The sequence below is a fragment of the Geotrypetes seraphini genome, chromosome 12 (assembly GCF_902459505.1).
Source record: "Geotrypetes seraphini chromosome 12, aGeoSer1.1, whole genome shotgun sequence".
Taxonomy (NCBI): Eukaryota; Metazoa; Chordata; class Amphibia; order Gymnophiona; family Dermophiidae; genus Geotrypetes; species Geotrypetes seraphini.
Window position 1 is genome coordinate 111,129,545 of NC_047095.1, and position 17,903 is coordinate 111,147,447.

The 17,903-nt window shown below is 42.5% G+C and overlaps 1 protein-coding gene across 1 annotated transcript in view; it reads left to right on the forward strand.

Moving 5' to 3' along the window:
• The first annotated feature begins 973 nt into the window (after nucleotides 1-973).
• GABBR1 (gamma-aminobutyric acid type B receptor subunit 1) overlaps nucleotides 974-17,903 on the forward strand; it is a 169,916-nt gene continuing 152,986 nt past the window's right edge. Inside the window, exon 1 of the mRNA XM_033915912.1 lies at nucleotides 974-1,114. Within this exon, the coding sequence (XP_033771803.1) occupies nucleotides 989-1,114 (126 nt within the window). The 5' untranslated portion in view covers nucleotides 974-988. The remainder of the gene's footprint in view (nucleotides 1,115-17,903) is intronic.

Here is a 17,903-nt window from a genome sequence, read left to right on the forward strand (position 1 = left end):
CTCCCCTTTTCTACTTTCCCTCTGCTCCATTTTCTTTCTCTTTTATTCTGTCATCTTTTGCTCCTCTTATTTCTGTTCTTTTCTTTCTTCTTTCTTCTCTCCTTGTCTCTTTATTCTGTTTAACCCTATTTCCTCTTCCTCCCCATTTATCTCTTCATTCTCTTTTTATTTTTTCTCTTTTTTACCCCTGATCTTTTTTAATTTTTTCCTCATTGGTTTTTCTCTGTCATTCTTATTTTCTTCATCTTGTTTTGCTCCCTCATTTTGTTCTCTTTTTTCTTTCTGCCTGCTTTCCCCTTCTGTCTTTTATTTCATTCTCTTTGCATCATTTGGCATCTCTGTCTCTCTCCTACTCCCTCTTTGCCTTTTGCTCTTTCTCTGTCAATACTCTCCTCCTCTCACCCCCTCCCTATGTTATGCTTCTCTCTCTCTCTTTCTTTCCCTATCTCTTTCCTTTTCTTCCTTTCCTTGATGAGATGATTGTGTTGTGAAATGTCAGCTCTCTGCAGGGTAGTGGATGCTGCCTGCTGTCCCTCCCCCTTTTTCTCCCCCTCCCCTCTATCCATCTCCCCTATTCATTTCTGATTCTCTTTGCAAAGCCTTTATCACAGCAGCTTGTGTGACATCAGCTTCCATCCATCCCTCTCCCCCTCTTCCCCTCCCTCTCTCTTCCCCCTGTCTCCCTCTCCCTCCTCCTCCCCGCGTCTCCTCTCCACTGCAGTGAAAAGCCACAAAAGATGGAGCTGGTGCCTGCCTCTTCTCCACAGTGCGCTGCCAGCTGTCTCTCTCTTTGCTTCTCTCCCTGTCCTCCATGGGTCTAGGATGCATTCCTCCCCTGGCCCCGTCTCCATCACTGTTGCTGCCCCTCAGCCGCCGTGACAGCATGCCTGCTTCGGCCCGGGCTCTCTCCCTCCTCCTGCTCCTCCTCACTGTCTCCCTTTCTCCTGGCACAGGGAAGAAGGCTCTTCATATTGGGGCACTCTTCCCCATGAGTGGTGGCTGGCCTGGGGGCCAGGCTTGCCACCCTTCTGTGAAGATGGCCTTGGAGGACGTGAATGAACGCAGGGACATCCTTCCAGAGTATGAGCTCAACCTGATCCATCATGACAGCAAGGTAAGGGGCCCTATGTGTGTTTCTGTAGGTATGTGTTAATGTGTGCATCTATGTATATATGCTATATATTTATTTATATATATGTAAGTATAGTATATCTGTGTGTACTCATGTTGGTATGTCTTTACGTGCACGTATCTGTGTACAAGTGTGCATGTGTGTTGTGTCTTTGTTTGTACATCTATGTATGTCTATGGTCCAGATGTACAAACTAGATTTTTTTCCATGCTTTTGTTTATTGGGGAAAAAAAAAAGCTTTATGTATTTATGTACATGTATGTCAGTGTGTGTGTGTAGACTGGCATGTCTGTCCGTGTGTGTGTGTGCAGACTGGCATGTCTGTGTGTGTGTGTGTGTCACGGTCTTGTGTGTATGCAAGCACTGGATAATATTTTCTGAGATGGCACTTGTATCCCAGTTCCATAGCCAGAGCTCACGTTGGCCCACATGCACAGATACACAATTGTGATCTCTTTTAATATGCACGCACACACAACTTTGACATAAGAGGACATATGGGTATCTTTTCACAAACATGTGCCCTGGCACAGCTGCAGACATACTGATACGAGCAGCCACCACGAGAGAGCTGCACACATGCAGAAAGAACCTTATAGAGAATGACAGAAACAAACACACACTCAGTTGAATATACGCAGTGATACAGGCCTACGCACACATGTGCACACTTTTAAACAATTATAACCATTTTCACATATACACACACACTGTGACACCTTCACTGTGAAACACTTTTGCCTAGAGGCGAGAACTAGGAAAATATTTGTGCTGTGAAGCGCACATTGCCGATTTTGGCATACGCACTTATGGTGAAATACACATCATGACATGAATATACTCACAATACGGCACACACAACGGAAGAAATGCACCGCTATATGGATGCATATGCTGACGTGGGTAGACGGTCTGAAATGTCACTCACGCTCTGGTTTGTGCTCAATGACCTATGGGATTTCCTGCAAGTTTTGGACTCTTTCTCCTGAAAGTTTGCTCCCCGTGCAAAGAAACGTCATTGACAGCCGAGGCGTAAAATTTTGCTAATGTCCTGGTAAGAAAAAAAGAAGACGGTGGTGATATAACTGTTTTTGCACGTTGGCTTTTTATAACATTCCGAATTAATGAGCTACTTTGCGGACTCTGCAAATGTGTAGAAAAACATGAAAAGCCCAAATGTTTGCAATTTGGACGTTTTTGGGGGGGGACATTTTGCATTTCTAGTAGGACAGAGTCCAGTTTATGAAAAAAAAAAAAAAATTTGCAAGTTAGTTCATTGTAACACATATGCAGTATAGGAGAATAATAACATAGTAGATGACGGCAAATAAATACCTGGAAGATCTATTCAATCTGCCCAACACATGAACTATATTGTCACACACTGGCTAACGTTCTGACACAGGTAACACAGTTTTACTTGTATAACATTCGCATATGTGGCATACGTATCGTGTCTGTGTATGGCCGTTTGGAGGAGGATGGGCAGGGGAGGGCTTCAATGGCTGGGAGGGTGTAGATGGGCTGGAGTAAGTCTTAACAGAGATTTCGGCAGTTGGAACCCAAGCACAGTACCGGGTAAAGCTTTGGATTCTCGCCCAGAAATAGCAAAGAAGAAAAAAAAAAAAAAAAAAAAAACAATTTTTTTTTTAATTGAATCAGGTTGGGCAGACTGGATGGACCATTCGGGTCTTTATCTGCCGTCATCTACTATGTTACTATGTTACTATGAAAGAAACTTGTGCTCTGGCATACATTAGGGCATAGACATTACACTGTGAAATTCATGGTATTATGTTGTAATACGTACTTACAGAGATACAAACACCGCAAGACATATAGAAAGACTGTGGAACGGAGCATCGCATACAGGCTTGCACTACGACAGAAGTGCACAGGGTGAAACGCTGACACTTTGATACACTGGACCACATCCTATTCACCTAGAAACACATTTACTGCTCATTGTAAAATGTCCGTACTTTTGAACAAGCGGTAACGCTAGTTTTTACAAAGCCTCCGTAGAGGTTTCTACCTTGCATCGGCGAGGTAAATGCCCTGATGCTCACGGAATTCCTATGAGCATCGGAACATTTACCTCGCCGGCCCGATGTAGAAACCTCTACTATGGCTTTGTATAAGAAGGCGTAATTGTTATGCTTTGTTAAACACTTTGATAGATCTATTCTGTGACACCCATATGGCCACTTAGGGCTCCTTTTGCATGCTTGCAGCAGCTTAAAAGGGTTTACCGTGGGATACCTGAGATACAAATCATGTGCTAAAAAATTATTTTTCTACAGAGGGGGCAAGTCTGGGGGGTGGAGGGTGGGCATTTCTGTGCTAATCGGCATGTGAACCCTTATCGACTACAAAACAGGGGTTGGTAAGCGCTCATATGTTTGTTTTTGTTAGCGGCCGTGAGCCGATGACAACATTAGTGTATGGCCACTAATTCAGAAAGTGGAAAATCAGCCATTTTCCGGCTGTACTAAAATTGGTTTAGCGCATGGTAAAGACCCGCGTAAGAGCGGAATAAGGCTACTTTTCCTGCAGCTTAGAAGACATTGTCACTTTCTTATATATGTTCACCCTTTTTCTAAACATATGCATCACGTAAAACATATACATGTTCCACATACCAACACGCACTGACATGCCACTGCTTATATGTACACGGCGAAATGCCCATATGCATAGTCTGGCACATTGTAAAAGTAAACATCACATATATGTACATGTATGGAGTGTATGTAGGTCATTTTACTGGTGATTTTTAAGGTGATATGAATATTTTGTATCTTGATGCTATGATTTTTTTTTTTTTGGTATTATCACCTAGCGTCATCTGGTACAAGTGGCCTATAAATATGGCAAATCAATTCGTATCATTACATCACACATATATTTTGTTTAATTTACACATTGTCACATATACAGTACTCCCCCGATATTCTCTGGGGTTCCGTTCCAGGAACCCCCGCGAATATCGAAAAACCGCGAATACGGTTTTTCATGGGGGAGCCTGAAGAGGGCAGCGGGAGAGGGCAGCAGGAGAGCAGCCGGAGCGCTGCAAGTGCAGGAAATCACTCGCAGTATGCTCCGACCCCCTCTTCCTTCACTAAGTCGGGCCTTATCCAATCAGGAGCTGCTTTGACACGCAGCTACTGATTGGATAAGGAACTTGTCCAACTTTGTCTTGAATCCCTGGAGGGTGTTTTCCCCTATAACAGACTCCGGAAGAGCATTCCAGTTTCCCCCCACTTTCTGGGTGAAGAAGAATTTCCTTACGTTTGTACGAAATCTATCCCCTTTCAACTTTAGAGAGTGCCCTCTCGTTCTCCCTACCTTGGAGAGGGTGAACAGTCTGTCTTTCTCTACTAAGTCTATTCCCTTCAGTATTTTGAATGTTTCGATCATGCCCCTCGCAGACTCCTCATTATTTCCTTTAGGACTGGAGCTGGTACAAGCCTTTATTTTACTTCTATGCTTAGTAGTGCATTGGAACTCTCTTAATAGGGGTAGCCTTTGATTATTACAGTACACCATTTGTTTTGTTGCGTGTTAGGTTGCTGGTGTGTCGATATTTTTGATACTATTCTGCACCATTTTTGCTACTTATGGCGGGACCTGGGACTGCTATTTCTTTGTTTGTTTTGTTATTGATGGGTTGTCTCCCAGGTTCTAGGGGACTAGGAGGAAGGGAGGGAGGGAAGGAGGAGGTGTGCAGGGGGGGGCGTCTGATGTGGAGGATGTGTGTTTTTCTGAACAGTTTCGGTGAGAGCATGACTTTGCTGGAGGGTCAGTGGGAGTGCTGCTCTGCTAGGGGGAGGGGGGGGGTTGATGCTGGGACACTCCCTCCTTTGCCTCTGATTTTTCTATTATATGTCATTGTTATATTTCAAGTTCATTAGAGGTGCTTGGCTACTCTAAGGGCTCCTTTTACGAAGCTGCGGTAGCGGGAAAAACTAACGCCAACTCAGTGGCGGCGTTAGCGTCTAGCGCAGCTTCGTAAAAGGAGCCCTGAGTGTGCGATCGCTTAATACAGATGGTATCCACTCCCCTGTCAAGCGTACCAAACTTCTTGCTTCCAGAACTTTGGGGCTCCAGGCTTTGGCGTTTGCTTAGTGCCTGGGAATTATTTGCATTGTATGGTCGTCGTCTTCCAACTTGTGCTCCACATCTATACTATGTTTTGACTCCATTGTCATGTATTGCTGTGCATTTTATACTTTGTATTTTGGACTAACATTGTTTTGTATGCTGGTTGAGCAACCACTTATTATTATTGTTGATATATTGCTATTTTACTATTCTGCTGTAGGGGTATGTTAGGTTGGATGTCTGTTGGGTGTGTACGAGTGGTGTACCTGGTGGTATGATTGTTGTGTGTGAGTGCGGGGGGGGGGGAGTAGTCTCTTTCTTCCATTTCTAATAACAAAAACCTGGTGAAAGGGTTTGATGTGGACCATTGTATTGTTCTTGTTGGATTATTCCTTGTTGATTTGGGTACCTGCGTTTGGTCTGCTCTTTCTTGTTTGTATTTTACAGTCTTTGTATACCTTTCCCTTTAATAAAAATGATTATACAAAAAAAAAAAACCACAAAACCACTCAGTGCAAGATGGCCGCTGAATATTACTTTTAGCAACTAGTGGATAGCCAGCTATGTCACAAGAACATAAGAATTGCTATACCGGGACAGACCGAGGGTCCATCAAGCCCAGCATCCTGTTTCCAACAGTGGTCAACCCAGGTCCCAAGTACCTAGCTAGATCCTAAGTAGAAAAACAGATTTTATGCTGCTTATCCTAGGAATAAGCAGTGGATTTCCCCAAGCCACCTCAATAATGACTTCTCTTTTAGGAAATTATCCAAGCCTTTTTTAAACCCCGCTAAGCTAACTGATTTCACCACATTCTCTGGCAACGAATGCCAGAGTTTAATTACATCTCTTCTCCAAGCTGAAGAGCCCTAGCTGCTTTGGCCTTTCCTCATAAAGAAGTTATCCCGTTCCTTTTATCATGGCTTAACTAGCTATCCGCGAAATTCAAAGTGCTATCCAGCTACGTTTGTTGAGCAAATTGGGTCTATCTTTGACCGCTATAAACTTAGCCAGCCAGGGCTGAATATTGATTTGGCTGGCTAAGTTTTTAGCATCCAAAAATAGTCTCGATATTCATTACCAGTCACTGGTAAGGGCCCAGCATTGAATATCCTGGATCAGCACTGACAGCGGGAGTCAGCCCGGCTAACTTCTGTGGTCTGAATATGTGTATTATACATAGGATATCGGGAATGATGGGGCAATTCTATTGTTGGGTACCTCAATTTAGGCACCCCAAGGATGCACGAAAGGACCCTATTTATAATGGAACCCAAAGGTCCATGTTATATTGGCGTAACTCAGTATCAAGATGCCTTAAATAATTCCATAAGTTATGAGCATATTACTTGGAGCTCTGCCCACTCTCCACCCACTTGCTTGCCCCTTTGCTTTTACACACCATAGGCTCCTTTTACTAAGGTGCGCTAATGGATTTAGTGCATGCAAACAATTATCGCATGCTAAATGCTAAGAAGCCCATTTTATTCCAATGAGCTTCTTAGCATTTAAAGCAGTGCTTCTCAACTCGGACCTGGATACCCCCTTGCCAGTCAGGGTTTCAGGATATCCACAATGAATATGCATAAGCTTGATTTGCATACAATGCCTCCATTATATACAAATTTATTTCATGCGTATTCACTGTGGATATCCTGAAAACCTGACTGGCAAGGGGACTCCAGGACCGAGTTGAGAAACACTGATTTAGAGCACACTAAATCCTACCATGTTTCCCCTAAAATAAGACACTGACTTATATTCATTTGGTGCCCAAAAAAGTCACTAGGTCTTATTTTAGGGTAGGGCTTATTTTTTTCATGTCTATGGTCATCTCTCCCTTCCTCTCCTTCACCCCAATTCTTCCTCTTTGCTTTCCCCCACATGTGCAACATCTTTCCTCCCCTCTCACCCATCCCCTTGTGCCTTCCCTCTGTAGCATCTTTCTATTCCTCCTTTCCCTCCCATCCCCCTGTGCAGCAGAATCCTTTGCCCAGCTTCCATCCTTCCCTCCCATCTCTCATGCAGCAGAACCCTTGAGCACTCGCTGCCGAACCCCCGCTGACCCTCCATCCTTCCCTCCCAACCGATCCCTGCTGACCGCGACCATAAATACCTTGTTGGAGAAGAGCATCGGGCCAGCAGCGCAGACGGCCCCTGGAAAAGCGGAGACTTAGAGGAGACATGATAGAAACCTTCAAAATCCTGAAGGGCATAGAGAAGGTAGACAGGGACATATTCTTCAGGCTGTGGGGAACCACAAGTACAAGGAGTCACTCGGAGAAGTTGAAAGGGGACAGGTTTAGAACAAATGCTAGGAAGTTCTTTTTTACCCAAAGGGTGGTGGACGTATGGAACGTGCTTCCGGAGGCTGTGATAGGCCAGAGTACATTACAGGAGTTCAAGGAAGGTTTAGATAGGTTCCTAAAGGATAAGGGGGGTTGAAGGGTACAGATAGAAGTAAAGGTAGGTTATAGTAATGCTCAGAAACCACTTCACAGGTCATAGACCTGATGGGCTGCCACGGGAGCGGACCGCTGGGCGCGATGGACCTCTGGTCTGACCCAGTGGAGGCAACTTCTTATGTTCTTAAGGAGAGGTTGTAAGTACCTCTCGGTGCAGGTTATACCATGTCTTCTTCTAAGGTTGAGAGAAAGTGCAAAATAAGGGACAGACAAATTTGAAAAAGGGATAGTCGATGAACAAAGAGAGGGAAGAAACAGCTGGATACTTTGAGAAAAAGAAAGCCAAAGAACAAAGGAGACGGAGCAAAGAAGCAATAAAAGGGCAGAAAACAATGAAAGCGAAAGGGAGAAAGAGAGAGAGAAAAGAGGAAGACAGATTATTAACAAAAGATAAAAGACAGAAACATAATGGACTTGATTCTAGAAGTGCCACCTAGCCAGTTTTCGCACGGAAGTTAATTTTTTGTAATTGGCCTAAATGATGTGATAATTGAAAACACCCTTAAAAGCCAATTAAAAAAAAAAAACAATTAAAAACCGATCAATTAAAGTTCTGCAAAGAAACCAATGCCTAAATTGAGGTGTCTACCCTTAAAGTAGGCGTGATTAGGGGGCGGAGAATAGGCATGGTATAACTTAGATATCGGTAGGCATCTGTGTTAGGCTTCAGCAAATTAGGCAAAGAAAACTCTGGCCTAATAAACTGGCATCTAACATTACGATGCCTACGTTGAGTTTGGTGCCACTAGGCACGATTGTATAAATGATGCCTAACGGTTGATTGACAACCATGCCAACTGGTGCCTAGTTGTTATGCTTTGCTGGGCACCGTTTTTTTTAATAGAATCAGGCCCAGTATAGAGCCAATATTGAACATCTATCTCCCTTCCGCTTCCAGAAGATAGACATCAATAGTGAATCAATCGCTGTTTGAAAATCGGCCAACAGCGATTTAGTCGCTATCTTTAGTGAATCTGGGCCAATATTGAACATCTCCTTCTGCTTCCAGGAGATAGACATCAATAGTGAATCAATCGTTGTTTGAAAATCGGCCAAAAGCGATTGAGTCGCTATCTTTAGTGAATCTGGGCCAATATTGAACATCTCCCTTCCGCTTCCAGGAGATAGACATCAATAGTGAATCAATCGTTGTTTGAAAATCGGCCAACAGCGATTGAGTCGCTATCTTTAGTGAATCAGGGCCAATATTGAACATCTCCCTTCCGCTTCCAGGAGATAGACATCAATAGTGAATCAATCGTTGTTTGAAAATCGGCCAACAGCGATTGAGTCGCTATCTTTAGTGAATCAGGGCCAATATTGAACATCTCCCTTCCGCTTCCAGGAGATAGACATCAATAGTGAATCAATCGTTGTTTGAAAATCGGCCAACAGCGATTGAGTCGCTATCTTTAGTGAATCAGGGCCAATATTGAACATCTCCCTTCCGCTTCTAGGAGATAGACATCAATAGTGAATCAATCGCTGTTTGAAAATCGGCCAACAGCGATCGAGTCGCTATCTTTAGTGAATCTGGGCCAATATTGAACATCTCCTTCTGCTTCCAGGAGATAGACATCAATAGTGAATCAATCGTTGTTTGAAAATCGGCCAAAAGCGATTGAGTCGCTATCTTTAGTGAATCTGGGCCAATATTGAACATCTCCTTCTGCTTCCAGGAGATAGACATCAATAGTGAATCAATCGTTGTTTGAAAATCGGCCAAAAGCGATTGAGTCGCTATCTTTAGTGAATCTGGGCCAATATTGAACATCTCCCTTCCGCTTCCAGGAGATAGACATCAATAGTGAATCAATCGTTGTTTGAAAATCGTCCAACAGCGATTGAGTCGCTATCTTTAGTGAATCTGGGCCAATATTGAACATCTCCTGCTTCCAGGAGATAGACATCAATAGTGAATCAATCGTTGTTTGAAAATCGGCCAAAAGCGATTGAGTCGCTATCTTTAGTGAATCTGGGCCAATATTGAACATCTCTAGAATCCTGGCATTAGCTTTGTTGGTGATCTAGCGGTTAGAGTTGCTGTCTCAGCACCCTGAGGTTGTGAGTTCAATCCCAGCCAGTTCCCTGTGACTCTGGACAAGCCGCTTAACCCTCCGTTGCCCCAGGTACCACAGGGAGATTGTGAGCCTGTTGAGACAGAGGGAAAAGACCTATTCCTGAAGTACCTAGACAACTGACCTGCACACCTCTCTCAATAACGGTTTTCTTAACCTATTCTCACTCTCTTTTCTCTTAAGTTCTCTCATTTTGTACCTCTTGTAATCTTTTGTAAACCGCATAGAACTTCACGGTATTGTGGTATATAAACTGTTATTATTATTATTACTAAGAGTACCAGATTACTAGTCAATGTATTGTAAACCGCTTTGAATGACTACCTTCATGAAAAGGCGTTAAATAAATTATGTCATTGTATTATTAATCTATGGAGTTGATATTCAGAAGGACCTGTGCAGTTTGCAGAACCGATAATTCAGCTGCACTATTTGGATACTGCTACTGGATATTTCCAGATAATGCCAGGGTGATCTGTAGGTGGATTGGGAAACAGCCAGCGTTTATTTGGACGGCAGCAATTTTCAGCACAGCTATCAGAATAGGTATTTGGATCATTTAGGGCAGAAAAGAGGCTCTCACACTGGCGATTCACATAGGAACTGAACAGCATTCTCAGGCAAGTAAAGTAGACCTCTTAGCCAATTTCTTTTTAGATAAAATTAGGACTATTTGGTCACTATTCTCAATTAAAGATACGGTTTCATTTTCAATTTCTTGACATTTAGACAGTAATGACTCAATTCCAGAGATAAATATCTTTTTTTTTTCCTTGTTTCTTTTTTTTTTTTTTTTAATCTTTATTAATTTTCAAATGTTAACAGTGCCATACAATCAATTTACACATAAACGCTACACAGAACGCACTTTAAATACACAAATAATTTTTAAAAAACTCAATCATTTTCACCCCCCTCCTCCCCCTAATTAATAAAAGACGTACAAATTTAATTTCAATAATATAGATAATTAAGTATAGTAAACAATTCAGCCGATTATATCTCTTCCAGTTTCTTGTTTCTAATAAGATTGTACATGCTATTAAATAAACTGAGCTGTTCTTCCTCTCTTGGATTCTTATCCAGCAGCTGGAGCAGGGTTGATGGATAACCTCTTTCATGAATCATTTTTTTAGACCTAGGGCTCCTTTTACTAAGGTGTGCTATGCTTTTTAGTGCGCGCTAACCACGCGCTCAATGCTAACGTGTGCGCGTTAGTCTATGGACGCGTCAGCACGCACGTAGATTTAGCGGGCACTGAGCGCGCGCTAAAACGCTTAGCCCTCCTTAGTAAAACAGGGGGCAAGTTTCAAGTTTATGGTTAGTTATACCGCCTATCGGACTTCTAAGCGGTGTATCATTATTAAAATCTTAGGTATTAAATTGTATTTCTATACTATTGCCTCCTGAGGTCTCTGATCTCTGTATTTCCTCTGAATATCTACTTATTGTATTTCGCTGAATGTCCAGCACTCTTGACTGTAAACCGCCTAGAAGTCGCAAGATTGTGGCGGTATAGAAGAATAAAGTTATTATTATTATTCTGGATTGCAATTTAACAATGAAAAATCAGATAGACGCCCTGGTGCGCAAATGTGTCCATACTTTATGGAAACTGCATCCCGTAAGATCATATTTTGGCGCTTCATCATTCAGATTGCTTGTTCAATCCCTGACTTTGAGTGAATTAGATTATTGTAACACGGTTTACCTGGCTGGTACTCCAAAGAAATTTTCCGAGAATACGTATAGTTCAGAATGCAGCTGGACGCTTGATCTTTGGATTACAAAAGCGTGATTACATGACTCCATTTATTTCGTGAGCTGCATTGGTTGCCCGGTGGAGGCTCGGGTGATGTTTAAGTTCAGTTGCTTCTGTTATAAATTACAATTCGGTCTCATTCCTACCTATCTAGTAGACTCTTTTACTTTTGTCAGTGTAAAGCGTTCAAGACTTGCAGTTACATTCTTCTTATTCCCTCAGTCACAGGATGTAAATATAAGAAATACCACCAACGTCTTTTAGCGTAGCAAGCAGCCTTCTGGGATAAAGCTTTAAATTCCTTGATTTCCACTTCTGGGTCTTACCCACATTTCAGGAAAAACTTAAAAACCTATTTGTTCACTAAATTCTTAGGTAATTGACTTTATCCATCTTGAATGTTTACGTCTATTATCATTTGTTTGTTTGGCTTTTTTTCTTTATTTATTTATAATTTTCAAATAAAATTCACAAGAACATCTTGCTACATGAAATACAAAGAAGGAAAATATTTCAAAAGAAAAAATTCTTACAATATAACCAAATCTTAATCCCCTTTTCTTAGACCACAATTTCAATAAGAGTAGTCAAACATATTAAGGGAGAAATTAATTACATATCATTTGCAGTAAAGCTTAGTAACATAGAAACATAGAGTATGACGGCAGAAAAGGGCCAACGGCCCAACAAGTCTGCCCACTCAAGAACCCTCCCTCCTTCGAGAATCCATCTTTTAAGCATTCCTCTGGAGCGACCCCCACCTGTCCGTCCCATCGTCCCTTGAAGTCGAGTGTGGTACTGGCCTCGACTACCTGACGTGGAGGTCCATTCCATCGATCAATTACCCTTTCGGTGAAGAAATACTTCCTGGTGTCTCCATGAAATCTTCCCCCCCTGAGTTTTAGCGGATGCCCTCTTGTCGCCGTGGGACCCGTAAGACAAAAGATTTCTTCCTCCACATCAATGCAGCCCATGATGTATTTGAATGTTTCTATCATGTCCCCCCTTTCTCTGCGCTCTTCGAGAGAATATAAGCGCAGCCTGCTCAAATGTTCTTCATATGGGAGATTTTTTAGTCCTGAGACCATCCTAGTGGCCATTCGCTAAATCGACTCCATTCTCTTTACATCCTTTTGATAATGTGGCCTCCAAAACTGAACACAGTACTCCAGGTGAGGTCTCACCATTGATTTGTACAACAGTAGTATAACTTCAGGCTTTCGACTGATAAAGCTCCTTCTGATGCAGCCCAGCATTTGTCCAGCTTTTGCTGTAGCTTTCTCCACCTGATTCGCAGCTTTCATATCTTACTCCCAAGTCCCATTCTGCTACAGTTCTGGTTAGGTTTTCACCATTCAGGGTGTATGTTCTGCATGGATTTCTGCTACCAAGGAGCATTACCTTACATTTTTTGACATTAAAATTTAGTTGCCAAGTACTGGACCATTGCTCTAGTAAAAATAGGTCCTGCTCCATAGTGCCGGGCATGGTTGCGCTATCAGGTTCTGCTGCGCTGCCCACAATGTTGCATAGTTTAGCGTCATCGGCGAATAATGTAATTTTACCTCGAAGTCCCTGAGACAGGTCCCTTACAAAGATATTGAATAGTATCGGGCCCAAGACCGAGCCCTGCGGTACTCCACTGGTCACTTCTGACGTTTTTGAGGGGAAAACCGTTTACCATTACCCTTTGAAGTCTACCGCTAAGCCAGTCTTCTACCCATGCAGTCAGTGTTTCTCCTAGGCCCATCGCGTTCATCTTGTTCAATAACCTACGGTGTGGCACACTATCAAAAGCCTTACTGAAGTCTAAATACACGATGTCCAGGGACTCTCCCTTATCAAGTTTCTTTGTTACCCAGTCAAAGAAGTTTATCAGATTGGATTGACAAGACCTTCCCTTCATAAAGCCATGCTGGTGGGGATCCCTTAGTCCTTCGTCATCCAGAATCGTGTCCAATCTGTTTTTGATCAACGTTTCCATAAGTTTACATACTATTGATGTGAGACTCACTGGCCTGTAATTTTTGGCCTCTGACCTGCATCCCTTTTTGTGGAGCAGAATAACGTTGGCAGTTTTCCAGTCCAAGGGAACTTTTCCCTTGGTTAGGGAAAGATTAAATAGCTCAGCCAACGGTTCTGCCGGAACATCTCTCAATTCCCGAAATACTCTGGGGTGTAGATTATCCGGGCCCATGGCTTTGTTCACCTTTAGCTTTGATAGTTCGTGGTAGGCATTGCCCGCGGTAAATGCAAAGTCCCGGAATGGGTCCTCCGAGCACCTTTTTGTCTGTGGCTGAGGTCCGGATCCTGGCGCTTCGCAGGTGAAGACTGAGCAGAAGTAGTTATTGAGTAGTTCTGCTTTGTCCGCGTCCGAGTCAATGAAGTTGCCGTCAGGTTTCTTTAGGCTAATTCAACGACTAATTCAATAAATCCCTTTTCCATTCATTCCTTGATGATTTTCTTAATATCTAGAAACTGCCTCAAGTGCTCTGGAGAATAAAATGTATATTTGACACCCAAGTACCTGACCAGGCACTTACAGGGATAAGCAAGAAGAAATGTAGCACCTCATTTAATTGTCTCTTGACGCTGAGAGAGGAAATCCTTTCTTCGTTCCTGAGTAGCTTTAGAAACATCAGGATATATCCATACTTTCTGACCTCCAAATAATTTCTGAGAGTTCTTAAAGTATAGTTTCAAAATCATATTGGCGTCTTGTTCAAAAACAAAGGACACCAAAAGAGTAGCTCTTTCTGTGTCAGCTGTTAAAGTTTGTTCAAGTAAAGACACATTATCAAAATCAATCTGAGTCCTTTGACCATTCTTTTTCCCTAAATCCTTTTGTACATCCTTTCTATTTGGCAGGTAATATAGTTTATTAATTGGAGGAATATTATTAAGGAAAATTTTTAAATTCTCAGATAGATACCTCTTAAGATAATCAATAGGTAAAACACCTGGAGCCAAAGGAAAATTCAGGAAATGAAGATTTAGCCAACGATTATAATTTTCTATCTGATCAAGTTTCCTATGGATCAAGGTATTAACCTTAATTGTAGCTGCTTCAAACTGTTGTAAATGTGTTATCTCTTCTTGTGTTTGCCTGGCTTGGTCTGTAAACTCCGTTTTCATTAAATCCACAGTCTTAGTTAAAGTATCGAGTTTGGTTGTAATATTAGTTACCTCCTCTGCGGTCTTAGTCATTTTAGTCTCCATTCATTGTAGCAGCCGCTAGATATCATTCAGGGACGCCTCCATGGGAGCTGATACTTCCTCAGTTCTCTTGGTTGTAACCATCAGCTGTTCTTCTGTTGACGCTGTGCCCTTGCTGGGAGACCCCGTATATCCACTTCCTGGATCATGGCTCTCTTGCTCCAAAGCCCCAGTTACAGCTGGACACGGAGGGTTAAGGGAGGGCGGAGGTAAGAGAGATGTTTCAAGGCCCGAAAGGGCAATAGGCTCTCCCATGCCTATGTCCAACGCCGGGATGTCCCAACCTCCAATTGCTTACGTCATCGTCAATAGAGCTGGGAAGAAGCGATCGACAGTCTGCTGGGCTGGGGTGGACGTTAGTGCCGGCGAGGATGCAGCTCTAATCACCCCCTTCCTCTTCGTATGTGGCATGGCGGGAAGCACTGGAAAAATTATCTGCAATAGCCAGGTAATGAGGAACTCCAGCAGTTGTCGGCTCTTAACTGCATTTCACTCACAGCTCACACACCGCCACCATCTTGGCTACCCCCTATCACTTGTTATACTGCATCATTATATTACGGACCTCAGTAGTTTACATTCTGAATTATATTAAATAATAATAATAATGAGAACTTTGTACAAATAAGAGAAAAAAGAGCAGACAATCCTCAGTTCAAATTGAAAGAGAGGAGAATAAGAGCAGAAAGAGAATCGGAGCGTAGGGAAAAATAAGTAGATAAATATTAAAAAGATTAAAAAGATTTTCTCGTTAACTGGACAGATCAATCAATAAATAATAACAAAAACAAGTATAATAAAAAAGAAAATTAAAGGGGAGGAATTTAAAATCTGTCATTAAGGCAGCTTGGTCTCCACAGCAGGACAACTTCTGCAATCAGGATGGCAAGGGAAGGCACCACTGCCCAGGTCCAGGAGCAGCCGAAGGCAGGATAACTGAAGAAGTTCACAGAGGCAGGCAGGGCCCAACGGCCGAAGGCAGCAGGTCGAGGAGAGAAGACGGACTTTTCAGTCAGCCGCCTCTTGCGGGGCTGATTCGCTAGCTGTATGCTGCATCAGTAGGGAGCTTCCGGAATCCCTGTCTCCTGGCTCCATCGTCGTTGGTCTCCGCGACTTTAAACAGGAGCGCCAGCAAGTAGGATGCCCTTGCAGGCCACCTTCTCTGTCGACGCTCACAGTGTGCCACTCTCACCCCGGCTAGCCGAATATCAATCTCCCCACAGCTGACCTCCATCACCTTAGCAATGCACCGACCCCACCAGATTAACGAATATGGACACTCCACAAAATGTCTCCTTACTTTTTTAAAACCATTAGGATCTTTACTGTTATGCGGTATAAAAGAGGGCTTTTATGTTATGTTATGTTATGTTATGTACAGTTTATTGAAAAAAAAGAGGATTTTACAAATTAATAATACAAGTCAACATTAACAAGACATACTAACATATGAGAAACAGGAAGATAAAGGGGGGAATAGGAGACAGCGCCAGCAAGCGTTCGACCAACAGCTAACATTCCAATATTGACAAAACTTTGGAATCGATAGTTTCTAAACAATTATCTGAGTTTTTAGATACATTTTCTATATTATACCTTTTTTAGCATGGCTTTAGGCCTACTTATAGTACAGAGACCATCTGTCAATTATTTCTAAGGTACAGAGCATATTGTTTAAAAAAAAAAAGCTATGCAGTTTGATCTATCGGTTGCGTTTGACGTAGTCAATCGTAATGTTTTGATATCTTCTTTCACAGTGAGGAATAGCTTTTCCATCTAAGGGTCTCATCTAAGGGAGACAGCACAGAAGATGACCTAACTGGCCGCCATCTTGTTGGAATATTCATTTCTATCTCTATCTCTACCTCTGTCTTTATATTTTTATCTTTACTTTTCATAAATTGTTTCTTCAGGTACTTTAGTTAGATTGTGAGCCTTTGGGACAGTTAGGGAATTTCCAAGTACCTATCTTATATTTATTTATTGTATCTTTTAATGCATCATTTTTGTAAACCGCTTAGAAACCTCACGGTTATTAGCGGTATATAAGAATTGAATTAAATTAAATTAAATTAAATCTCTCATTCTGTTCCTTTTCTCTTTACTGCTTTGTGGAATGATCTACCGTTAAACTTAAGAAAATGTAGTTCTTATTCAGCTTTTCATAAATATAAGAACATAAGAATTGCCATCTCCGGATCAGACCCTGGGTCCATCAAGTCCGGTGATCCGCACACGCGGAGGCCCCGCCAGGTGTACTCTGGCATAGTTTTAGTCCCCATATCACTGTATGCTTCTCCAGGGAGATGTGCCTCTAATTTACTCTTAAATCCTAGAACAGTGGATTCTGCAATTACTTCCTCTGGGAGAGCATTCCAGGTGTCCATCACTCGCTGCGTGAAACAAAACTTCCTGATATTAATCCTGGACCTGTCCCCCCTCAGCTTTGATACTCTTTGGGGTTCCGAAATGCTGCTACTATTTGGGGTTTTGGAATCTTGCTACACTTTGAGATTCTGCATGGAATCTTAATACATAAGAACATAAGAATTGCCATCTCCGGATCAGACCCTGGGTCCATCAAGTCCGGTGATCCGCACAAGCGGAGGCTCCGCCAGATGTACCCTGGCATAGTTTTAATCCCCGTATGCTTCTCAAGGGAGATGTGCCTCTAATTTACCCTTAAATCCTAGAACGGTGGATTCTGCAATTACTTCCTCTGGGAGAGCATTCCAGGTGTCCACCACTCGCTGCATGAAACAGAACTTCCTGATATTCGTCCTGGACCTGTCCCCCCTCAGCTTCAGTCTATGTCCTCTTGTCCATGTCACATTGGACATTGTAAATAACTGCTTTCCCTGCTCCATTTTGTCGACTCCTATTTTGAAAGTCTCGATCAGATCCCCTCGCAGTCTCCTCTTCTCAAGGGAGAACAACCCCAGTCTCCTAAGTCGTTCCTCGTAGTCCAGGTTCTCCATACCTTTCACTAGCTTCATTGCTCATCTATGCACCCTCTCTAGCAGTTTTATATCCTTCTCTTCTGTTCCATGTCTTGTTAGACTAGTTTTTAAATATTAGATTGAAATCTTATTGTAAACCGCATTGAGCTCCATTGCATTGGGGATAATGCAGTACAAACAATAGGA